Source organism: Rhineura floridana, chromosome 10 (assembly GCF_030035675.1).
Source record: "Rhineura floridana isolate rRhiFlo1 chromosome 10, rRhiFlo1.hap2, whole genome shotgun sequence".
Lineage (NCBI taxonomy): Eukaryota > Metazoa > Chordata > Lepidosauria > Squamata > Rhineuridae > Rhineura > Rhineura floridana.
Genome location: NC_084489.1, coordinates 63,015,224 through 63,041,247, shown reverse-complemented (window position 1 = coordinate 63,041,247; position 26,024 = coordinate 63,015,224). Strand labels below are relative to the sequence as shown.

The following is a 26,024-nucleotide window of genomic DNA, read 5'->3' as shown; positions in this document are numbered from 1 at the left end:
TCTAAAACAAATTTCATAACACATGTAACCATATCATGTGTCTGGATAGGCCCACTGAAACAAACAAGATTTTAGCAGGTGTCATGGAGCTCCAAAGTACAGGTGCTGCCACAGTAAAGGAATGACTCGTTACAAATGCAGAAAGGACATTACGTCGTAGTCAGCACGTATGGGGTAATGCAGCCCAATGGATTAGTTTGACTGAAGCTGCAATCCTGTACACACTTACACTCGTGTTGTTAAACAAGTCAGTTTTTGAGATCAAATCCTTGAGGATCTACTTGTGGGCTTCCCATAGGAATCTGTTTGGCTACTCTGGTAACAGGATGCTGGATGAGGTAGGCTTTTGGCCTGATCTTTCAGTCTGTTTCTTACATTTATATAAATACTAGATTTTGAACCTCTTCAAATTAGTTTTGCTGGAAGTATTGCACATAAACATTATGATGTAATTTGTTGTTGATTCCGTTGCTGTTCCCTTAAGAGTCTACAAAGTTTTGGGAGTTTTAGGAATATTGACTATTTTAAGTTATGCTTGTAATTATGATTTCGCTAATTATAGTCACAAAAACCCATTGTGCACTGATAATGGAGAAGATATGAATGGCCATGAAATGTAGTACACACAATACAAATTTTTGTGAAAAATTAAGTTAAAAGACATTTTTCTTATGCTAAGCTGCACCAATGCATTTTTACAGAGACAATTCAAAGTTGTTTGATATCTCTAAAACATTTCATGATCTCTTGTTTTAGAGCAAATGCTAATGCTCTGATTTCCAGATGAATTAAAGTCACTTGGATCCTAATATTTAAAGAATTAGGTATAATTAATCTTTCAAATGGCAAGTTTTGACTTTGTGATGACTGTCAAAATGTATGTGTAATTTTCTCATAGGGAAGCCACGAAACAGATTGGAACCAATGGATACCATATTTGTTAAACAAGTTAAAGAAGGAGGGCCTGCTTTTGAAGCTGGATTATGCACAGGTATAATCTTACCTATACCTTACCTATAGCTGGCCTGGTGTGATGTCATGAGTGTTCCCACTTCTCAGGGAACAAAGCAGCCAGAGTATGTGTTTGTGCTGTTAATGTGTCTGGAGTTTCAACCCATCCAACTGTTACTGAAAAGTTTTGTTGCAGTTCTTTGATTTTTTTAAAAAAATGGTTGCCAGTAAAAGAAAAATGTTATGGGATGGATCCAGACTACTTGTTGATGGAGCTCCATTCATGCGACACACTGTTGAAGGGAGTGGGAGGAAGGGTTTTTTTGTTGTTGTTGTTGTTTTGTTTTTTGCTGATCCCTTCCTGTTCTTTAAAGCTGCTCCAGAGGCCCAAGGAGCTCCATAAGAGAGTGGGAGGTGGCACTGGGGGCTGCAGGCAAACTCCAAATAACCTTGTCCCCTACCCTCCAGTGTGAACCTCCACTGGATCTTGGTCCCTTCCAAGAATGGAATGAGCCCTTCTGTTCATGGAAGAGCAAGTTTGGATCTAACCCAGGGAATTTTTAAAGTCACTGGTTCATGTATTATTAGAAAAAGATGAGAAGGTGTTTGTTTCTAATTTCTCATTTCCATGCTTCTCTTATAATGTGTGAAGTACGGCTCATGAATCATGTATGCAGTTTCTTGTAAAGCTTGTAGATCTCATTCATGGTGATGACTCTAAGTTGCACTTTTGAGAGATTTTCTTTGTTTTTCGTTAGTAATACTTGAATTGGTTCTCGGGTGCCTTCAGTCAAGAAGACGTGGGTATTTTACCTTTGTGTGTGTATGTTTTTCTTCCTGTAGGTGACAGAATTGTAAAAGTGAATGGGGAAAGTGTTATAGGGAAGACATATTCTCAAGTAATTGCTTTAATTCAAAACAGGTAAGGTAAATATATATATAATTTGTATAGTTTTAAATTCCATATAGTTTGCTTTGAGAAAGGGGATCAGTTTATGATTTAGATTTTTTTACTATGATGATCTGGATATGATGAGCCGCTATAGAATCACAGTCAGATGATTAAAAGAAATCCAGTTGAACCCTTTCCCTAGTGCCAGACTGGCCACCCATCCAACTGCCAGCCCCAGACAGATCCAACAGAACAGGGTTGAGGTGATCTTTGGTGATTTCTCCTCCCCCTGTATCTCTCAGATCTTTGTTGGGTAAGGAGATCCTTCATCACAGTGTGGGAAGTGGCACAGGAGCTGCAGGGAGGAGGGCAACTTGGAGGCGTTCACCTTGATCCTTGTTCTGCTGACCGAAGGCTGCAATGGATCAAAGACCTTCCATCAGCAGAGGGACAGCAGTTATATACATCCCATTGAGAATGTAGGTCTGTGCTCTGCTATGGATTGTGTCATAGAGGGTTGTGGGTTTTGGTTTGTTGTTTTTTTTTGCTTTCTTTTGACATTGAGCCAGCTTTGAGCAGCAAATGTGAAATTGAAATTAGGTTATATGGGTTGATCAATGCTCTACATAACAATCTCTAAGAATTCATGGACTGGGCCTTATATTATGTTCAGTCTGTCACTTCAATTCTCTGGGTGACATTTCGTGTGATCATATTATATGAAGATAATGCTTGATTTTCCCCCCCAAATTTGTGTTAAGAAAACAGTTTATACAATTTCCATAAAGATTTGGCTTTTGTTGATATTATTCTATGAACTGTTGAAAATAGCCTTAAAATGCTTAAAATTTATTTAGGAAAAATTGTTGTAATAGTTGCTTTTTGGTGGTAATGGAAAGTTGATTTTACACTGTATTTGTTTCTGAGAAAGTTATGCTGATAAAATCTATAAGTGACATACACAGGGGCTGTATTTGTCTAACTTAGTTTTAATTATGGTTTACAAAAATGTACCAATTTGAAACCATGAGTTATGAAGCTCACTTGTTCAACTGAAACCTTAATTGACATTAACCACATTTTGGATTCAGATGACACACTAAATTGTGGTTAATCAAAATTAGAAGCAAAGTTTCTAATATCCTCCTTGCAGCCACACCAGCATCTGAAGGGCCAAAGGTTACTGATCCCTGCTTTAGCCCATTGCTATTTCCACATAGGAAAAAAGTCTATATTGTTAAGTACACAATTATATTTTCTCCCCACTGTCAGTACATGGATGACACAGACTCTGTTCACAGCTGTGTGATATGTGTGCTTGTGATTCTAAAAACACTTTTGCTGCACACTGCAAGTTACAACATATATACTTTTTCTGCCTAGAAAACTGTCTTTGTGTTGAAAATTTTAAAAAATGAAATAGGCCTGAATTTATGGGTCATGCTTGGAAGGAAGAATAATAACAATCCACCAGTAGCAAAGAAGAAAAACAAGTATTATATTCAATGTTTGGTTACAAAAAGGAATGACTATTGAGATAATAAATGTAACTCTTTATACATTAGCCAGCAATTAAATTCCCTCTGAAATGGTTAGTATGGTAATACTTTTTTCTTATTAATATACTAATATGCTTCTTCCTTCCTCACAGTGACAGCATATTGGAACTTAGTGTGATGCCAAAAGATGAAGACATCCTCCAGCTGGTAAGTTATAATTATGAAAGCTAAAGTAAGATGTTCAATACTCCCCCCAAAAGGTGTTTTGCTCTTTAACCAGCATTGTGAATAGGCAGAATTGTTGTCGTTGACGACGATGACGACTACTACTACTACTACTAATTGTAATACTACCTCTCCCACGCACAGAGCTACAATTCCCAGAGTTCCCTGGGTAGAGGGAGTGATTATTAAACCACTCTGCCAATTGTAGCTCTGTGAGGAGAATAGGAGTCTCCTAACAACTTCCAGCAAACTACCCTTCCCAGAATTCTTTGGATGACGCTGTGACTGTTTAAAAGTGGAATAATAGTGGAATAAATGATTGGTGTGAACGTGGCCCAAGTAAACTGCCTAGATAGGGCCAACCATACAGTTAGGCCGAGTAAGGCAACTGATCAGGGGGAACCTGCCAGGGACAACAGCAGCAGTCCCCTGCACTTCTTAATCAGGGCACTAAGCTCATGCCTCTTAATCTAGCCTGCTGTAGAATGGTGTAGAATGTTGTTCCATAACTAGTGTTGATGTATGATTAAGCTTCCAGTCCAGTCAGATTCTATACATGGAATGGGAGGAGAGGGAGCGTTTTGTTCACTGCAGGCAACAAAATGTCTTAGATTGCCCCTGTGCCTAGAGGACTTTTTGTTGGGAGGTATACAAATGTCATAAATCAAATGAAATCTGAGTTTTACAGATATAATAAGGCTTCTACTAGAAATAACACATGCTGTTAAGTGAACTGCTATAGTTGTTAATATTGGCAGTGCAATGGTTGCTTGCTCTTGAAGAAAGCTCAGAGTTGAAACACATTGACCATATAACACACCATACAAATTTCCATTTCAGGGTATGTCTGACACCTATTTTCTTCTTTTTGCTTGTTAAAGCATCCATTATTCAGTAGCATCCCCTCTTCACTAAATGCTACCAAAAAAGTATGTGAATGTGATTTAGTTGAGGCTCCTGTTACATGTCTTTTGCACATTTGGTGACATGCATTTCCCCTTCTACACTTAAACTAGTAACACCAAAGTGAATCTATATTTTATTCATAATAAAGGGGATGATTTAAGTCCTTATAAAATTATTACATTTAGTTTATTAAATTTCTTTTTTTCTGAGAGAAGACTCAAATGTGTCCTACAATCTACTGTAAATGTCCACTCTTTGACAGAAAATGTTAAATTAAATCATATCAATTCAGTACCATTAAGAGAACGTTGAATGTGCATTCAGCCATGGTAGTGAAATAGAGATCAAGAATGACATGTACAAAAATATTTATTAGTCTGCACAGGAAAGAAATTACCAGATGCAGCTAAATACCATGTTCCAAGTTTTAAAATTGCAGTAAAAAATAATCTGGATTTGATATCTGAAATTGGACTTCAAGCTTTTAAATTCTTTTATAACTGAAGTTTGCAGTTGAAGTAGAGGTATTGCAGTATTTTCATGAGATACTGTTCGCATTAAGTTTTGGACAGAAGTTCATTATGATGAGATTTGCCATATTCTGCAAAATTATAGAAGGATTAATTATTCAGTAATATGCCAGAAATCTGTACCAAGAAAAATGGAATTTTGTAGCTTATATTGGTTAATGAATCAATGAAGTATATTTGCATATTTTGTATAACTAGATATTCAGGATAATAAAGGGTTCAGTGACTTCTAGACTGCCCCTCCCCCAGTTTATTTAAGTTTAAGCACTCCTACACTGTACCACTCAAGCACTGGAGTTCTTATTTATCCCTCAAGTATATGCCCCTCCTATTTCATTAATACTTTAGTTTTAAAAATGTTTTGATTTAGATTTCTGTTGGTGGTATCCACTTCTTCCTTGAAAAACGAATTTCAAGCAGTGAACAGGATTATGACTACTTCACTGCAACAAAACTGTACCCTGCTTATTCTATAGGTGCAGCATATTGCACTATTGGCATTGGCAGTATAGCACCAAAAGAAAAGAAGCTTGTTTAAAACTTTGCCTCCCTGGGCTCCTACTGGAATAAATACAACATACTTTGAAAAGAAAGTATGTACTGTTTGATCCTGAAGGATGTGAAGCATGCAGGCCCCCATTTTCTTGAATAAATGTGGTTCCACAAACAGGTCACCAGACAAGGAGGAGCCACTACGCTACCTTCCCAGCAGGTGGGCCACTGATGGTTTCCTGAAGGGAGGTTGGCATGGTACCAACTAGAGATGTGAAGGCGCGGAAAAAAACTGGAAAACTTTTGGGGGGGATTGTTTTTTTCCATTTTTTAAAGACTTTTTTTGTTTTTTCTCAAAAAATTGAAAAAATGAAGAAAAAAATTATTCTGGAATGTTTTATTTTAGCATGATGAATAAAATGTTTCATTGAATCTTGCCCTCCCCTTTCTCAGTTCTTTTTATGGGAATGGATGCTTTATGTCTGCTTGATACCATGGAAGTGTTAAGTGCCTAGTGTGGAGACATAAATAATTTTCTTTGTTATTAATGTTGATGGTTTCTTCTGTGTGTTTTTTAATAGTTTTTTTCCTGTTCCTCATAAACTGGCAAAAAGAAAGAGGTTCCTTACAGTTCAGGTGATACTTACAGTTCAGATCTTGTAGATCCAGTTGTTACCAAAAAACAAAAAAAATTAAAGAAGTAAATTCAATTCATAATAATTGAATACAATGTACTTTTAATATACCAAATTTGATAATTTTATGCCAAACCAACTTGTGCATAATTACATTTGATGTTCCTGAAGTTAACAAAGTGACTTTCAATCTGTAAAAAGTGCTAATATTGCATTTTTTCCATTTTTCCAAGAAAAAAACGGTTTTTTCTATGGCTTCAAAATTTCTGGAAATTTTACATCTCTAGTACAAATGCACCGGCAGGAGCCATTCTGATGCTTCTGCTGGTGTTTGCACTATGACAGTCTCCCCACAACCTTGCTCCTCTCCCTCCCACTAAGCAACAGTTACTCGCTTGCTGGGAAGCTAGAATAAGAGCTCCACCCCACCTGGCAAGCTGCTTCTGTGTGGTTACACTGAAATAAAAAGAACAACCTAGTGTTTACCAAGTTGCTTGCCAGCACAAGGCTTGGGGGGAAAGTACAGTATTTCATCATAAACCAGCCATGCAAGAGCCAAGTCGCCTCTTTGTAACTGAAAATTCACGAATGGGTAAATCCCAAACCAGTTGTGTACATGGATTAAACCTGTGCATTTATTAGAGTTTTCTAATTCTCTCCCTCCAACCATAAGCTGAACTATTCAAAATTATGACAGTTTAAAAACCATTCAGGTTTGGTGCAGAAGACTTGTTTCCTAAGAAACTTTGTATCATCTTGCTGAAAGTGGTATTTTTATTTAAGATTTCATTTCAGCAAATTAAAAGCACATCTTAGCATTTGTGGTTTTAAAAGGTAATACTGAAAACATGTTTCTAAGTGCCATTTTCCAGATGCTACAGCGTTGGTCTGAGTAATGTAGTAGTACAGATGTCCTTGTGGAGTTTTTAAAATCTTTAAAAGAAATATAAATTACTTCACTGTTAATGATGATTCAGTTCAGCTTTTCTGTGTCTTACCAAGACAAAGTCATAGCTGAAAACAATAGGAAACCTGTGATATATCTTGTGCCCAAACATACACACTGTTGCAGCAAAATGAGGAAAAGGGAAACTGTTAAATCTGTTATTCTATGTCACTGTCTCCAGCATTTTATTGACTTTAAAGAATCTGAATCAGAATGAACAGATTGTCCCTTTGCTAGATGCATTATGGTTATGTCCATAGCCTGTATTAAGTGAACAGGTGCTTGCTTCTTCAATAAGGGTTCTTTGGTTTTCCTAGATTATCAGCAGGTGAACATTTATGATAGATTCCTATTTCATTCAAATATATATTGCAAACTGCTATGGAATAGAATGGTACCTTTGGTTGGTAATAGGTTGTTCTGGGATTAAATGTGTAGGATTGGTAATTCACAGCTATTTTATTTTATTTCATTTCACAAGTGCATTATTTGCCATACAATAAAGAATATGGTGGCCTACAATATCCGACAAAATCAGTATAAACTGTATATAATAATAAAATAAAAACAATATAGTAATAATAAACAGCAACAGTAAAAACATTTCTAATATTTCCACTTTGTTCTATTTCATTACCACAGGTTTATTTTTATTATATTTGTTTATTATTTTATTTATGTCTCGCCCTTCCTCCCAGCAGGAGCCCAGGGCGGCAAACAGAAATGCTAAAAACACTTTAAAACATCATAAAAAGATCTTAAAATACATTAAAACAAAATGTTAAAAACATTTTTTAAAAAAGCTTGAAAAACATCTTTTTTTTAAAAAGGGTTAAAAACATATTAAAAGCAATTTTAACACAGACGCAGACTGGGATAGGTCTGGGATAGGTTCCCTAACAACCTAGTTTGTCCCTGCAGTTAAACGTAATCTGATACAACTTTTGTAGAAGATGCCTAAAAGACATGAAGAACAGAGTTGTTTGTACTTCCCAAGAGAGGGAGTGCAATCAATGAGAGGCCACCACTGATAAGGCCCCATGCCTCATACCAGCCTAACCTCTGTAGTTTATCTTAATACTCTGGCAGGTTCATATGGGTATAGATGGTCCTTTAAATAACTTGACCCCAAACTGTTAAAAGGGTTTAAAGATCCTAACCATTTTGCATTGCTTGGAAGTAAATAGGTAGCCAGTACAGTTGACACAGAATTGGTGTAACATAGTCTGAGCATTTAAAATCTTGTCAGCCCTACAGCCTTCTCTGTTCTACACCACCTGAAGTTCTTTATTGCTTTCAAACACAGTCACATGTAGAGTGCATTGCAGTGGTCTGTCTGGATGTAACCAAGTCACTGTAGCAAAATCTGCCACATCTAGAGAGGGTCACAGCTGTCTAATCAGCCTGAGTTGGTAAAAGGCAGTCCTAGTCCTTGCTGCCACCTATGCTTCCACAGGTAACATTAAGTCCAGGAGGATCCCCAAGCTGCAAACTTAGTCTTTCAGAGGGAGTGCAACCCCACCCAGAACCTGTTGAATCCCTCCATCCAGAATAAACAGTCTTCTCACCCATCTTGTCTGGATTAAGTTTCAGTTTGTTCATTCTCATTCATATCAAACTGCCTCCAAACACTTGTGCAAGATTTCCACAGTGTCCTTGAAATTAGTAGATGGAAATGTGAGGTAGAGTTGTCTATTTATTGAAATTGTTGTAACCCAAACCTCTGGATGACTCCCCCCAGTGGTTTCATGTAGATGTTTGTTTTAAAATGGGGGATATAGTAGAACCTTGGGCCACTAGCCAAAAGTCATCCAATGGAAAAGAAGTTCCAGAACACCACCAACTGGGTTTGCCCAATCAGAAAGAACCAGAACCAGGACAAAAACTGTGCCCCTCCAGACTCTGTCAGGCAGGACATCCCAGAAGGAAACCATGGGAGATGACACTGTAAGCTTCTGAGAGGTCCAGGAGAATCAGTAGGGTCTCACATCCATTTCCCGGTGTAAGTCATCCACCGGGGTTATCAAGACTTTCCATACCATAACTATGGAATACTGTTCCAGGAAAGATTCAGCAGGCACCCTTGCTATTAACCTTCAGGCATCTATTGAAGACCTTTTTATACTGACAAGCCTACTCACCTTAACTTTTCTTAAGATTAGCCAGTCCAGTTAATGATTATTTTGTATTGGTTTTTATGGTGTGTTATATTTTACTGTATTTGTATACATAGTTGTACACCGTCTTGATATTTCACGAGATGGTGGTATACAAATACTTTTTGTAACTAATAATCCATTTCCTTCAGGACTCTCTAATGCTGATAAACTACCATCCATTTCATCATACTCAAGAAATGACACATTTGATACTGTGTGACAGTTATAAAGGACCATTGGGTCCAAATCTGATTCCTTAATAAAGGCCTCACTGCTGCCCTTTTTGAGGCAGTAGGAACTACTCCTTCCCTCAAGAAAGCATTCACCAGTTCCGAGGGCCATGGTGCGAGTACACTTCTGGCAGATTTCACAAGCCAAGAGCAAGGAGCCAGAGAACAAGCAGTAGGCCTCAGTATTCCAAGTAGTTTGTCCAAACTGAAAGGCCAGATAGGCTTATATTCCATGTACGTCTCTTCTTACTGATTCTTCCAGTTACCTGTGCTTTGAGGCTGGCAGCCTGGTAATGGACAATGGACAGTTCTTTTCAGCTATTTTGAGACCCCCTTTGGGTGGGGCCTCTTTAGGTGTGTGTTCTGATTGAATCTTATCTACAAACTAATTTCCATAGCTTGTTGCTATGGGAACATGCTAACATAGCTCAGATTATATCAGTCCCTGTGCTTGAACCTCTACAGGTTTTCTTCTCTTAAGCATGCTCAGAATTTGTTGATGTTAATTTCAAGGAATTGAAGCTAAAGTTGTGATAGTTAATTATCGTGTGTGTTTGCGTATAAGCTTTTGACCTTCTCTAGACTGTGAGGATAAGTTCTGTCTGAATAATATTTTCTGACCATCTGCATTTTTACAATTTTCTTTAAATCATGAAATATCTTTGCATAATTAAAATATAAAATAAAATATTTCCTCTTCTCCCAGGCATTTTAGCATTAGTTTTATACTGTTTTAAATTTTTTAATTGTGTTTTAAATTGTTTTTATAAGATCTGTTTTAAATTGTATTTGTTTTAATGTTTTTAGTTACTGTAAACCACCCAGAGAGCTTCGGCTATGAGGCGGTATACAAGTATAATAAAATAAAATAAAAATAAAATAAATAAACAAGGCCAGTAGTATATTAACACATATAATTTGGCAGATTCAGAAATAGGATATAGCTGGTTGATCTGCAGGTACATAATTGTCCTGCTTCAGAGGATAAGGATGCCAGGAGTACACTTACAGGATAGTCCAGAGAGTGAGGTCAGATGACAGTCCATGGTCATATTGCCCCCCTGGACTCCTTCAAGAGGAAGGGTGGGGTATAAATTCAATAATAGATAAGTGTTTTTGGATGGGTCATCAGTGAGAGAAGCAAAGTCCAGTAATAGGCCTAGGTCATACACATAGGGAAGTCAGGTTCACAGCAAGGCAGCACAGAAGGTCAAGAAGACTAGTTGAAACCATTTTTATTTTGGGAGGCCTTTGCATCATGAATGCTTCTCTGATGTTTTTATTTTTTTGAAGTTTTTTGTTTAATTTTTGAGATTTTAAACATTTGAAATTTTATATTTTTGAGGTTTAAGTTGAGTTTAAAATTTTGTATATTGTACATTTTTATCATTGTAAGCCACTGAGAAAAGCAGGATATAAATTCTAATAATAAATAAGAAGTTGGAGTATGGAAGCTGTTCCAGAAACTTTCCCAAGGGATTTGAATGCTTTTTTTCAGCAGCCTGCTTAGCCCCACCCTAGGCACAGCTGGTAGTCATCAAAGAGGTCTTGGCTTTCAGACTGGCACTCCTGACACTGGGGTTCGTCCTGGTTGTGCACCTTCATGCAACAGCACTTTCTCTGACTTGGAGCTAACTCAGCCTCTGCCTCTGAATTTGGGCTCACTATCAGTGATGGCGGCAGCTGGGATGCCATTCCTGGTTTAGCCTTGCTGCTACCTGGCCGCACCTCATGCTCTGTCTGGTTACCTTCAGGTCCTCTTCTGATGAGGACTCCTCTAGCAGTGGCATGACAATAACAACCATGTTCTCTGATAGACTTCCTAGTGTGATGTGTTTCCTCTGTGCTTCACTTCTGGAGTAAAAAAATTACAGGTTAGCCCATAAGCAGCAATTACAGTAGAGAGGCAGTACCAGTGGGGTAGAGACAGGTAGAATAATTAATTTTAAAGGAAAAAAAGAATTTCTTCAAAGAACATAGAGCCATGTGGGAGAAAAGATGGTAAGCCCGCTCCTCTCATCCTGACCCACATGAGCTAGCAAGGCTTTGGAAGTGGTGGCTGATTGGCCACTTTGCACCCCACTTGTGGTTACACTGTAAATTCCCATTGAAATTAATGGAACCAAAGCCATGGATTAATTTGTCCAACTGATTTCTATAGGATCTAAGTTCAGCTGCCTTTAGTTTGCAGTAATCTTATTCAATAACAATAAATGTAGCGTGGAAATGCTCAAATGCAGCCCTTCCGTTACTAAGCCAATTGCTTCAGGGGTGAAGGTGGTGAATTTGTACCCCCTCATCCCCTGTTCATTTGCCCCAACTGCCACCACCCGCTGGACTTCTCTGAGGCTCTTCAGAGTACTTACCCATTCCTCATCCATGTCTCACCTTGATGAAGGGCTCCTTAGCGAGGTATTCTGAGTGCGGTGGCTTGGGAGATTATCTGTGCTACTTCCTCTCCTTTTTCATGGTGACTAGAAATTCTGTTTGAAAATTATACAGAAGTCTCGGAAAAGAAGTGGCAGCATAATTGCTCTCCTGGGCCACCTCACTCAGATTGCCTCACAGTGAGATAGCAGAGGACGCTGCCACCACACCAGCAGCAAAACATTTCAAAAGTAAGGACGAGGAAGGAAGGGAGGCAGCTCCCTGTCTCAGGAGGTGCCATGGCTTGTACCAGCCCTGGTCTGGAAAGACTTTACCCTGTATACAAGAGATGAGAACCTGTGATTCTCCAGATGTTGCTGGACTACTAACTCACACCATCCCTGAGTTGTAGTCCAGCAACATCTGGAGGGCCACAGGTTTCCCATTCCTGCTGTGCATATTAGTCCAACCTATATGGTATTCCTGTAGTTGTTTTTTTTCCAAACAATTTTGAACTTAGAGTTGTAAATTGAAGATTTCTTCTTTTTTTACAATTTTTCCATTGGTAGTAAATGGCCACACATACTTTTCTAAATAATCAAAATGTACACTATCAATTGCCTCTACATGAACTATGACATCTGATACACTTTTGAATTTTCCCTTCCATTTGTGTATAACTGATTCATAAATTTAGTCATCTCCAGATCTTAACAATGTTTTCAGGCAGAGAGTGTGCGTTTGTGTTTTAAGTGGAGTATCTTGCAAACCTGCAGATTTGGGCTGAGTGTATATGCCTAAATTGGACTAGGGAGGCAGTAATGGCATATTTCAAGAGTATGGGTGAATACGTACCATGGCTTGCTTTTGTTTAGAATGTACCATGGCTTGCATTTATGTCTGCTTTCCCTAATCTGAAAAGTCCACAGATGTAGAATCCCCATTTTCTGCAATTGAAGCACAGCCTGTCCCTGATTTGTCACTGAAGAAACACTGAAGATATGCAAAATGAGATTGATCACATGGGAAGGCTGTTTTTCTCTGAAGATTATTCTGAAATCATCCTTCTAATGTCAGATGTAGAGTATGAAAGCAGCTGCAGTCAGCTGACAACTTGTGGTTCTGTTCAGATGCATGTGGGGAAGGGGTGCATGGATTTTAAATGCATAATGAAACCCTTGTTTCGTCATCTGGAAATAGGGATGGTAGCAGCTCAGGGGAGATGAAAGACCGTTATGTTGCTCTAGTAGAAGAGACGCCTTGTAGCACAACCAGAGGGCTCTGTTTGCAGCAGAAAAGATGCACTGAAGCAACACTGAAGCAACTGTATTTTCTTTTTCTGGAAGGCTAGGGAATAAATGCAAGAAGCAGGTAAAAGCGAGACAGACATGCTCACAAGGAAGCTGAAGTTATTGTTTATGCTTCACTGTCCTTTACCTCTCTTGAGAAATCAGTGTAGATGTATTTTTAGCTTGCTGTGTATCCAGATTCAATATGACAACATAATTCTATCTTTACATCCATAAGCAGCTTTTACTATGTTTTCCTGTTTTCTGCCAGCTGCAGTTTTCAAAGGATGTCACGGCACTGGTAAGAAATGTACTGTAGCCATTTATCTGATTTTGTAAGGCATGTGTTTCTTGGTAGATCTGCAAGAAGCTGGACTGTTAAAGCCTGCAAGTTGCTGAAAGCAAGCTAGATCTGCTGGTTAGCTGAATCTCAGTTGTAATATTGATCTTGTTACCTTTTCATGTGTGCCTGTGTTTTATTAGTTACTTGGTTTATCTCTTTCTAGTTTGCTTTTTTAATATTTTGTTTGCACTTAACTAATGCTCACAGTGATATTTATTGCAGCCGCGTGTTTTCAGCACCTCGCCCTCCTCATCCTCAGCACTTTGCTCTCAGTCTAATGTTTATGGCTGCATTTGGGCTTTTACAACTGGTCTAATGCTAAGGCAGGGCATGTTGATTTGTCTGAATGGAGCATGTTATGATTTAAACAGGAAATGCTGTAATATGATACCACACCTAAGCTGTGTTTAAAAAAAAGTCTGCATTGGCAAGCTGTGTGCTGTCATCCCTTTTAATTTCATAGTGCAACTAAAGGAGGTCATGGCAAAGTATAAAACAATATTGTTTGTAATGTTCTGGACAAACCTTGCAAATGTGTTATTAGTTGTACGATGGTTTTAAAAATGGCTTGGTGCAAGGGAAACATGCAAAATGTAAAGCAAATGTTTTCTTTAGGAGTCAGATTCTTAAAGTGCAAGGTAAGGTGGAAATTATGAAGCATATCAAGATAGGCTGCATTCCATTCTAAGAATGTGCTTATAAACAGCTGCCCAAGCATGTATGTTGGTGGTATGTTTTGGGTTAAAAAATGTCACTGCTGTGACTAGTATGGAATCTACGGAATAAGTAACATGTAAGATTATTTGGAAGGAGGGTGGGCGTTGGCTGCCAACAAAGACATTGCAACTGTCTATTCACATTAGATATAGCAACTGTGCTTTATAGAAAAGCAATCTGTATTGGATGCAATAGTATTTACATAGGCAATATGTTTTGCCTATGTGGCAAAGAACTGCACATTTTCTGAGGCTAACGGAATTCCTTATTTAACCTGTCGATTGCTGCAGAATCTTAGCTTCCGGCACCAAAAAGCTCAAAAGGGAAAAATATTGGAAGCTGGGTTTGAGGATGTGTATGAAGAGAAATCCTCTTTTGATTTATGCTCACAAATCTCTGCCTTCTCTTAATCACCTGCATCAACTCCTGGAATTTGATGTTTGTTTGATTTATATAAAACATGTTTAATGCTTTGTGTATACTTTCTATGCTATATTTTTATACACAGGGAGTAATAATAGAGGGCATTTGACACTTCTTGTTCATTGAACAGTTATCCTTAGCAAAGAGCAATTCATATAAGAAGTCCTTGTCTTCCAAGGAATTTAGCTGTCTACTGGATTCATCTCCCTGAAACATGGTGATGGTTTCACATTCACATTTTTAGTAATTGAATTTCTTTTTAAATCCTCTGTGTACAGGCATATTCCCAAGATGCCTACCTGAAAGGCAACGAAGCCTACAGTGGTAATGCCCGCAACATACCTGAACCACCACTAATATGTTATCCTCGGTTAACATCTCCAGCTTCTGTCATGACACAGCCTATTGAGAAATCACCTCCTGATTCTTCACTGGGTAAGCAGCCAGCTAGTAGACCTGCATGGACATCAGCACAACCAGAAAAAGCCTACAGAATGGAAATACAAGTGCCTCCGTCCCCAACAGATATTGCAAAATCTAACACAGCTGTCTGTGTTTGCAACAATGAATCTATAAGAACAGTTGTTGTGCCTTCTGAGAAGGCTTTAGACTTGTCATCCTGTAGAACAAATCATAGTGGTCTGTCACACCGGACAGAGGAAGTAAGATACGGTCTCAAGGAACAAACCACTATAAAAACAAAAGCACGAACCACATCACCATCCTCTTCAATGTCTACTACTGTTGTACTCCCTCAGACGCCACTTACAAGGCCAGTAGATCCCACTGGAATAGCTAACAAGTCTGGAAGCTATGGAGAGCATCCAGAAGGGTTCTCAAGTACTAGATCTCCTGCTCAAAGTGCAGGTTCTCCCTCTGTCACTACCAATCACTACAGTTCTCCAAATGCCCACCAACACATAGACTGGAAAAACTACAAAACCTACAAAGAATACATTGATAACAGACGTTTGCACATGTATGGCTGCAGAACCATACAGGAAAGGTTAGATAGTTTAAGAGCAGCATCTCAGAACACAACAGATTATAATCAAGTGGTACCAAATCGCAGTGTTTCACAGGTACGACGCAGAAGCACCTCCCATGATAGGGTCCCACAGTCCGTTGAGATACGGCAAAGGAGTGTGTCCCAGGAAAGACTTGAAGATCCTATGTTATTGAAAGAGTGGCCAAGGAGTGCCTCGCAGGATGCTCTAACCTCACCATCTGTCAGCCCCCAGAATCACAGGACATGGTCCTGGGACTATTTAGGCAAGCAGGGTGAAACATTGGAAAATTTTCACACTGATAATTTTGTTGCAGATTCAAACAGAGACAGAAAAACTTACAAGTGGACTGGATTTACTGAACAAGATGATCGGCGAGGTATTTATGAGAGACCCCGGCAGCATACATTTCACTTGTCTCTTCGAAGTTCAAATTTTTCTGTGGCTCCAGGGGCTTATTATAGCTCAGATGGTAGACGAATAAGCAGCAGAGTCTTAGGCTCAGCCCCTCAGTTCCAGAAGGTTCCACCTGATATGAAAATACTGCAGCCTGCCAGAGATTTGCCAGCTGCTGGTGGAACTTCAAAGTCTACAAGCATTTTTCAGGAAAGATCATCTCACTCAATTGCTAGAAGCACAAGAAGCAACTCTTTAAAGACTTCTGTATCCTATGCAGCAAAACCATCACCTCCCCTTAATCAAAGCCTGGATAGTGTTGCTACGAAAGACCAAAAAGAACTAAATCATGTGTATCATAGTGGTTTGTTGAATCAACAATCAAGGATAAAAGCAGAAAGTGTACCAGACCACAAACCAGAAATAGGCATGAGTAGTCTATCCCCTACTTCCTGTTTAGCTTCTGCCAAATTCATCCCACAGATGAGTGAACACTTAACTACCTCTGTTAATTTGGATGTCTCTGTTAGACAGAAGGTTCAAGATTTTGAAAAAGAAAATATAAAAGAACCCGAGATTCAGCCAAGCGATGTTGTAGATGAGAACACAGAAGCAGTTGTCTTGCGGGAAAAGTCTCCTTCTGGCCATCAAACACCACAGCCTTTGCGGCATCAATCCTACATCTTAGCAGTAAACAATCAAGAGCCTGCCTCGGAGACTACTTGTTGGTTGCCCAATGATGCACGTCGAGAAGTCCATATAAAAATAATAGAAGAAAGGAAAGCTTCTAGCTCCAGCCCACCTGGTGATTCCTTGGCATCCATTCCATTTATAGGTGAGCTAAACCATCAGTTTTCATCTCTCTGCATCTATGTGTTTGGATGTACCACTTTGTTTTATCATTTTATACTTTTTAATTATTATGCTTCATTCTGAGTTTCATAATTTTTGCAGATATAATCTAGAAAATATAATGTATATTTCAGCTCCACTGTGTCTAGGCTCTTTTCACACTCAGACATTTATGTGGGAGTTACTTCCGACATTTTCCAGTGTGGCTGCATTGCATTTGTGAGTATCATAGCTGGGGATATCTTTCCATCTGATTGGCACTGCTCCTCTTAGGGGTATGCTGGTTGGGTGTGAAAGACCTGTGCCATCAGCCTTTTTCCTGTGGTTCTGATATTCATGCACACATCACAGTTGTGTGTGGAAATATCATGGAGAAGATGCTCCCACACAGCTGCATGAGTGTGTGAAGGGGCCTTAGTCCCAGTGATGTTAGCAGAACTTAAGTATGCTTAATTTCCTGTCTGTTGCATCTGGTATGCATTTTTCTAAAGAAATAGTAGCAGGCATTTGTTGGTGGCATGATGAATCTTTAAGAAGGTAACATTTGTTTTTAAAATGTTTGTTAAAAACTCTCTGCAAATGATTTAAATGCTCATTCTGCAATGCAAGTTTTACCTTAATTTGAATGAATCCATATTGCCATATGTGGCTCTTATTTATTTAGTTTAACAGTTATTCCCAATCTTTTGCCAAACTTTTTAAACCAGAAAGAATTGAATTTGTATATGTGCACACATCTTTAAAGTCCTAGAGTAAACATAATAATATAATTTGTAAGGAGAAGAAAGAGACATAGGAAAATCAGGCAGTATGAGAAGCATGGGGATCAAGAAGATCTTAAAGATCTGTGGTCTGGGAGTAGTGTGCTTGTCAGTTTGCAGCTGAGGAAGCAAGGAAAAGAAGATTGAGCTTGTTATGTAATAAAAGAGGCCCCCATGGAGGAACTGGCAAAGGAAGGTCATAGAAATATGCTGAATAAATTAGAAAGTGAGGTTGGGAGAGAGAAGAAACGTGCAATGCTTTTAACACTGAGCAAGTTTTTTTATCATGCATTCATGCAATAGCACCCTTAATTGGGCTTTCAGATTCTTTTTTTTTTTTTTTTTTTTTTTTGGAGTTGTGATAGTTATTCTTTAACTTGAGTCATAATCTGGCCTCCTAAGAATATCTTCCCTGCACAGGTGTGCTGCAGCATAGTCGCACAGATACTGACAGCAGCTGTTGATATATGTGAAGGTCAGTTAAGTTATGACGCTGTTGGAGAAATTAAAAGAGGGACAGTAATGGGAATAATTTATATTAGGACTGCAGTGTTTAATTGATCAATTGGTTACATCAATTGATTAATTGGTTAAACTTTTGATTGACCAAAAACTTGCCCTAATTAATTGGGGAGCATTTTTTTAAAAAACACTCTTATTCTGTTTGATGCACGTGTTTGCAAAACATCAGATGGTAATCACAATCTCCAGAGGCATTCCCCTTCTCCACCACAAAGAAGGGAATCCCTCTTCTAAGATAATATCTTTATATGACATATACTGTACATGCATTGTCTAAAATAAAGCAAGTATGCTTATGGCGTCAGAACTATGTTTTTTGTTCACATGTATTTATGGACATTATTCTGGGTGATATCCAGTGATGTCCATCTAAGTCCGTTGATCTATTCTGTATATGACCGGACTATCACCCTATATTTATGTAAATAAATAATAAAATATTTGTAACATAACCATCACAATGCAATATCAGGGCAGGGTACGATAGCATAAATTAAACCCAAAAACTACACCCATGAAAAGATAGAAGGAGCAGATTAAATCACAGCAGAAACAACAATAACAATAAAAACTGAAAGATGACCAGGCAGTTAACCTCCCCGATGCCCAAAAGGCCTGTTAAAATAGATGGGTTTTCAGTGTAACCAATTAATTGAGTTAAATCTCACACTATTAATTGACTAAGATTTCTTTCATTGGTTGGCAGCCCTGAGTCATATGCTGTTCTTCCATTCAAGTGCATGGGAATAATTTTGTCTAAAATGTGTAAATTTCATTGTCAGGTCACAGCACCACATGCATGCCCAGCAAACACCAGTGAGGGAAATAATGCAATCTTCCGAATAGGCCTAGAAAACTTGCTAGCCTATAAAATGTTTTAGAAGCTTGCTTCTAAGCCCAAACCTATATGTGGTTTGTTAATGGCATGAGCAGGGTGGGGTAGGGGGAACCACCATCTCTTCCAAACTCCAAAAACTTCCCTGTTTGCATTATGTGGAGGTCATTTTTACTTGTTGCAAATGAATATGTGAGTGGGCGTTTTCAGATCAGGTTGAATTTATTTGCTTACATCAGGAGTGGCAAACCTGTGACCCCTCTAGGTGCAGTTGGACTCCAACTTCCATCTGCCCCAGCCAGCATGGCCAATGGCCAGGGATGATGGAAACCATATAACATCTAGAGGGTGACGGGTTGGCCATCCGTGGTTAAGACCATAGGAGAAGTAAAAATGGAAACTATAAGTTGATATGCAGAAGTGTAAGGAAGCATAAATTTTAAAAAATTGTTTGTGGAAAAATCTTACAAGTCTTTCCTGGTTCTTGCCACCATCTTTAGTTGCCACATGTATTCATATCCCAGCACTAGCAACTGATGAGGTGGAGGATAGTAAGAGGAACTGCCAGTGGGCGACAAATGAGGAGAAGGAAGTGAAGTGCCATGCCCTTATCAATGGCCATTGCACGGTAGCAGCAGATGGCATTTGACTGCTAAATGGCCAATCACAGCTGCTACATGCTTCCCACCTCACCAGCTGCACTCAGTGTCAGCATTATTAATTTCTGCAAAATCTTAGATCTGTGTTGAATTTAAATAGACAATAAGGGCACACAACCACTGATCACTGGTGACCTGGTTGCTGCTACTATCCAAACCCCTTAGACCTTGCTGTGGCATATTTTATTTCAAGGAGTTCTTAATGACTTTTTTCTTTTACTATCAAAGTATTTAATAGTTTTCCTTATGTGTTGGTTTTTTTGTTGTTATGTGCCTTCAAGTCGATTACGACTTACGGGGGGACCCTATGAATCAGCAACCTCCAATAGCATCTGTTATAAACCACCCTGTTCAGGTTTAATCTGATCTATTTAGTTTGGTTTGGATCCAGGGAGCTGCTTAGGTGTGCCAAGTGCTTGTACATGCCCAATGAGATTAAAAAAGAAAGTTTTCCTTTGAACAGCAGGTCTCATGTCATAAACTGCTTTTGATAGTGGATTGTCTTGTGGTATTTTTGGGGGGCGGGAGCAGGGCGGGGAGGCAGAGGAGTTTAAGAAAGACAAACTCAAAGGCTCCAGTGCATGGAATGAATGACATAGTTCATTGAATCTCAGTCACTTAGTATGTAAGTGAGATTGCTATCTGATTGAAGAAAACTTAGTTGATTAATTGTACATGTTTTAATTGATAAGCTATTTGATTACATCTACATAAATCTATATATGAGAAAAAAGCAATAGTATGATGGCATCAGGTGATAAAGCGACAACAGAATTAACTTCTGTACATTGTTCTGGTGGAAAGACAGGTTCTATTCACAAAACATCCTTTTTTTAAAACTGTGGGACATCTGCTAACCCAAAGCTTTTGGTCCTTACTCAAGTTGAAATGTTATCATATATTTATTTACATTCATATTCTACCTTTCCTCCAAGCATCTCAAAGTGGTGTACATAGTTCTCCCCCTCTTCATTTTATCCTCACAGCAATGCTGTGTAGTAGATCAGGGTGAGAGAAAGTGAGCGGCTCAAGGTCACCCAGTGAGCTTCATGGCTGAGTGAGGATTTGAACATGGGTCTCAAGTTGTAGTCCAGTGGTCAGATCTTCCCCTCTGAATGTATACTGAAACTATTTATACCTATTCTGTGCCTTTTCATTTTGAAAGTATTCTATACTTTCCTTCATGGGACATCGGTTTCCATATCCCTGGCAACTTAACTAATTTTGTAAATAAGACCTTGAACTAGTCACTTCAAGTGCCTAAGCTGTATGTATGTTAATGAGTTTATTGTTTTCATTGAGACTTCAAAACAGTCTTGATGATAGTCCCTTACCCTGTATGCATTTGTAACATTACTTTATTTCAAAGGTATTTGTCCCTCAGAAAGCGAAAGATTTTTCACTAACCAGGAGTCATCAGTTCATACCCTCCTTTATGGAGCAATTTGTTGTTGTTATTTGGAGAATTTGCTTCTCACTTTTCTTTGTTCTTGCCTTTTCTCTCCAAAGTGATGTAGGTAAATCTATGGTTTCTTTGTAACACGAAGAAGTTATGCCTTGACCTCTGGCATTTGATTTAACAGTTATGTTAGAGTCAAGCTGGAACCCAGAAGAGAAAAAAAAGGAATCACTGGTAGCATTTCCATAGAGGAGCCATATTTAGAAGTGAGCTTACACAGGATGAAAGCTTTGACTTCAGAAGAGATGCCTATATTATCTGATGACTGCAGAGAGATTGTGTGTAACAAGAAAATGCATAAGCAACTTATCGTATATCAGAATTATAGTCTAAAATTACTTTATTATTTATGTGCACAATTTCTATACCGCCAACATTCAAAAAAAATACCGTGGTGGAGAAGAGCACAAAAGCAATAATAAAATTACATTAATAGAACAAGTACAGGGGTGAAGGTTGCTGACCTGCAAAATGTCACTGCCCCTGAATGCAATAAAAAAAAAGTACACCAAAATTTAAGATTCATGTATATCTGTTTATGTATTAGGAGCATAGTAAATTGCCTTACACCAAGTCAGTTGATCAGTATTGTCTATCTACTCTTCTTCAGCCTTGGATCCCCTGATGTTGTTGGACTACAACTCCCATCATCCTTGGCCATTGGTTTAGGCAGGGGTCTCACCCAGCCATATCTGGAGATGCTGGGGAGTGAACCTGTGACCTTCTGCATGCAAAGCAGATGCTCTACCGCTGAGCTATGATCTTTCCTTTATTAGAGTATTAATTACTTGCCAAAATGGAATGCATAGAAGAACCATGATCATTCATCTGTAACCACAATTAAGACAGCATTGGTAAAAATTTACAGCAGATCTATAAATCAATGGATTTGAAAGTTGACCATTTAAAAGCCTAGGTAAATTTAAAGTCTTCACCCAGTGCCAAAAATACCACAAAGAAAGTAGTAGGCAAGCCTCCCTGCATAGAACATTCTGTAGGTATTTCCCCAGTAGGCATGCATTGCACCTTACTTGGCATATGATGGTAACGTGCTATCATCACAATTTAGTGTGAGGCAGATGACCTCACTTGTTTTAATACATATGCAGCCTTAGTCACTTACTACAAAAATGTCTCTGGCAGAGCATTCAAAATGCCAGGAAGCCAGCGGATGAGGAGCCTGCAGAAAGCTCTGCAGGATTCTCCTCCCACTCAGGAGTCACCGGCCTAGCTGAACACCGACTCTCCCATGCGCGTGAGCCACCTGGGAAGCACCAGCTCTGACAAACAAGCCTCCTGGGGAGTAAGCATTCCCCATAAGCCATAATATTGTTGTTATGTGCCTTCAAGTCAATTTTGACTTATGGCAACCTTATGAATCAGTGACCTCCAATAGCATCTGTCATGAACCATCTTGTTCAGATCTTGTAAGTTCAGGTCTGTGGCTACCTTTATGGAATCAATCTATCTCTTGTTTGGCCTTCCTCTTTTTCTACTCCCTTCTATTTTTCTCAGCATTATTGTCTTTTCTAATGAATCATGTCTTCTCATGATGTGTCCAAAGTATGATAACCTCAGTTTCATCATTTAAGTTTCTAGTGATAGTTCTGGTTTAGTTTGTTCTAACACCCAATTATTTGTCTTTTTCGCGGTCCATGGTATCTGCAAGATTCTCCTCCAACACCACATTTCAAGTGAGTTGATTTTTCTCACATCCACTTTTTTCACTGTCCAATTTTCACATCCATACATAGAGACCGGGAATACCATGGTCTGAATAATCCAGACTTTGGTGTTCAGTGACACATCTTTGCATTTGAGGATCTTTTTTAGTTTGCTCATAGCTGCCCTTCCCAGTCCTAGCCTTCTTCTGATTTCTTGACTATTGTCTCCATTTTGGTTAATGACTGCGCCAAGGTATATTGATAATCCTTCACAAGTTCAATGTCCTCATTATCAACTTTAAAGTTATATAAATCTTCTGTTGTCATTACTTTAGTCTTCTTGATGTTCAGCTGTAGGCCTGCTTTTGTGCTTTCCTCTTTAACCTTCATCAGCATTCGTTTCAGATCATTACTAGTTTCTGCTGTTTATTTATTTATTTATTTATTATTTGATCTATACACTGCCCTTCCTCCCAGCAGGAGCCCAGGGTGGCAAACAAAAGCACTAAAAACACTTTAAAACATCATAAAAACAGACTTCAAAATACATTAAAACAAAACATCTTTAAAAACATTTTTAAAAGCTTTCAAGACATAAAAAAGGTAAAAACGTTGTTTTTAAAAAAGTTTAAAAACATATTAAAAGTCAATTCCAACACAGATGCAGACTGAGATAAGGTCTGACATCTTTGCATTTGAGGACCTTTTCTAGTTCTCTCATAGCTACCCTCCCCAGTCCTAGCCTTCTTCTGATTTCTTGACTATTGTCTCCATTTTGGTTAATAACTGTGCCAAAGTATTGATAGTCCTTGACAAGTTCAATGTCTTTGTCAGCTTTAATATTACATAAATCTTCTGTTGTCATTACTTTAGTCTTCTTGATGTTCAGCTGTAGACCTGCTTTTGTGCTTTTCTCTTTAACTTTCATCAGCATTAATTTCAAATCATTACTGGTTTCTGCTAGTAGAATGGTATCGTCTGCATATCTTAAATTATTGATATTTCTCCCTTCCTATTTTCACACCTCCTTCATCTTGGTCCAATCCTGCTTTCCATGTGATATATTCTGCGTATAGATTAAACAAATAGGGTGATAAAATACACCTCTGTCTCACACCCTTTCCGATGGGGAACCAATTGGTTTCTCCATATTCTGTCCTTATTGTAGCCTCTTGTCCAGAGTATAGGTTGCACATCAGGACAATCAGATGTTGTGGCACCCCCATTTCTTTTAAAGCATTCCATAGTTTTTCATGATCTACACAATCAAAGGCTTTGCTGTAGTCTATAAAACAAAGGGTGATTTCCTTCTGAAATTCCTTGGTCCATCCCATTATCCAACGTATGTTTGCGATATGATCTCTGGTGCCTCTTCCCTTTCTAAATCCAGCTTGGACGTCTGGCATTTCTCGTTCCATATATGGTAAGAGCCTTTGTTGTAGAATCTTGAGCATTACTTTACTTGAATGGGATATTAAGGCAATAGTTCAATAATTACCGCATTCCCTGGCATCCCCTTTCTTTGGAATTGGGATGTATATGGAACGCTTCCAGTCTGTGGGCCATTGTTAGTTTTCTATATTTGTTGAATTTTTTAAATCAAAATTTGGACATTCAGTCTCAGTAGATTGTAGCAACTCTGTTGGTATGCCATCTGTTCCTGATGGTTTGGTTCTTCCAAGTATTTTAAGAGCATCTTTCACCTCACATTCTAAAATTTCTGGTTCTTCATCATACATTTCCTCCGTCAATGAATCTCTCATCTTTGCATCTCTTTTATAGAGTTCTTCAGTGTATTGCTTCCATCTTCCTTTTATTTCATCGCGGTCAGTCAGTCCGTTCTCCTGTTGATTATTCAATATCCCTACTCTTTTCCCTTTAATTTCTCTAAACTTTTGGAATAGGGCTCTTGTTCTACCCTTTTTGTTGTCCTCTTCTATTCCTGTACAATAATTTCTATATAATCATAGTTCTCTTTGTCCCTATGTACTAGTCGCTGTATTATTGCATTTAGGGTTCTGATCGTGTTTCTATCTCCTTTTGCTTTTGCTTTTCTTCTCTCTTTAACCATTTTAAGAGTTTCTTCCGTCATCCATTGAGGTCTTTCTTTTTAACTAGAGGTATTGTCTTTTTTGCATTGTTCCCTGATAATGTCTCTGACTTCACTCCATAGTTCTTCTGGCTCTCTGTCAACTAAGTTTAAAGCCTCAAATCTGTTCCTTATTTGATCTTTATATTCTTCTGGGATGTTATTTAAATTTGGCATTATGATTGGTATTTGGCATTACAATTGCTTTGTTGTTCTTTAGCTTTACTCTGATTTTCGATATTACCAGTTCATGATCTATACCACAGTCTGCTCCTGGTCTTGTTTTTGCAGAAAGTATGGAACCTCTCCATCTTCTGCTACCAACTATATTATCAATTTGATTCCTATATTGACCATTTGGCCATGTCCACGTGTACAGTTGTCTTTTCGGTTGCTCAAAAAATGTGATTGCAAGAAACAAATTATTGGCTTCACAGAATTCAAAGAGTCTTTCTCCTGTTTCATTTCTTTCTCCTAAGCTGCATTTCCCCACAATTCCTAGTTCTTCTCTGTTCCCTACATTTGCATTCCAGTCCCCCATGATTATCAGCACATCTTGTTTTGGTGTGTGATCAGTTTCTTCCTGTGCTTCTGCATAAAATAAGCCATAATAGGAAATAATTAAAATTATTTTACTGTGCCAGCCTTTTGGCTGATGGAGTTTGTGGTGGGACCAGGACCTGAGGGAGGACTCTGAATGCGATGAGGATCTCATGTAAATCTCCCCCCCCCCGTGGTTTCTCCCCCGGAACGCCCAGTTGTCAGGTCTTCCCGCAGACCTTCATCCATTGGGCTGGCCACCCGTGGTGGACCCTGAGCGGTGCCAGCGGGCTCCTGGGGGCACCATGGCTCAGCCGCAGTGAAGGCCTGCTGCCAGCGGAGCCCAGTACAGCCAGGGATCTGCAGCATCCAACTCACCCCAGCCCGTGGGAAAGGTGTGCTGGATGGCACCCTAAGTGACTTACGGAAATGTTGAAAGGCAAGAAAGTACAACAAATAAAACATTTCAATAAAACCATTCCAATAATCCATAAGCAATAACCCATAAACAAATCCAGCAGAAAAATAACAAAAATGTCAGCAGCAATAACGTTTCATTTAACAGGCCATCAACCAGCTTGTCATCTATCAAATGCCCATAATGTTGATTTTTAATGGAATTGGCTTGTGCCCAAG

General features: G+C 38.7%; 1 protein-coding gene across 4 annotated transcripts in view; it reads left to right on the top strand.

Annotated features, from left to right (window-relative positions):
* Positions 1 to 26,024, top strand: part of ARHGAP21 (Rho GTPase activating protein 21) — a 166,972-nt gene that overhangs the window by 100,701 nt on the left and 40,247 nt on the right. For 3 of the 4 annotated variants that reach the window (XM_061585848.1, XM_061585846.1, XM_061585845.1), the window contains exons 4-8: positions 899 to 991; positions 1,795 to 1,873; positions 3,495 to 3,549; positions 13,393 to 13,422; positions 14,883 to 16,842. In XM_061585848.1, the coding sequence (XP_061441832.1) occupies positions 899 to 991; positions 1,795 to 1,873; positions 3,495 to 3,549; positions 13,393 to 13,422; positions 14,883 to 16,842 (2,217 nt within the window). The remainder of the gene's footprint in view (positions 1 to 898; positions 992 to 1,794; positions 1,874 to 3,494; positions 3,550 to 13,392; positions 13,423 to 14,882; positions 16,843 to 26,024) is intronic. The other variant, XM_061585847.1, reaches the window with a different exon arrangement.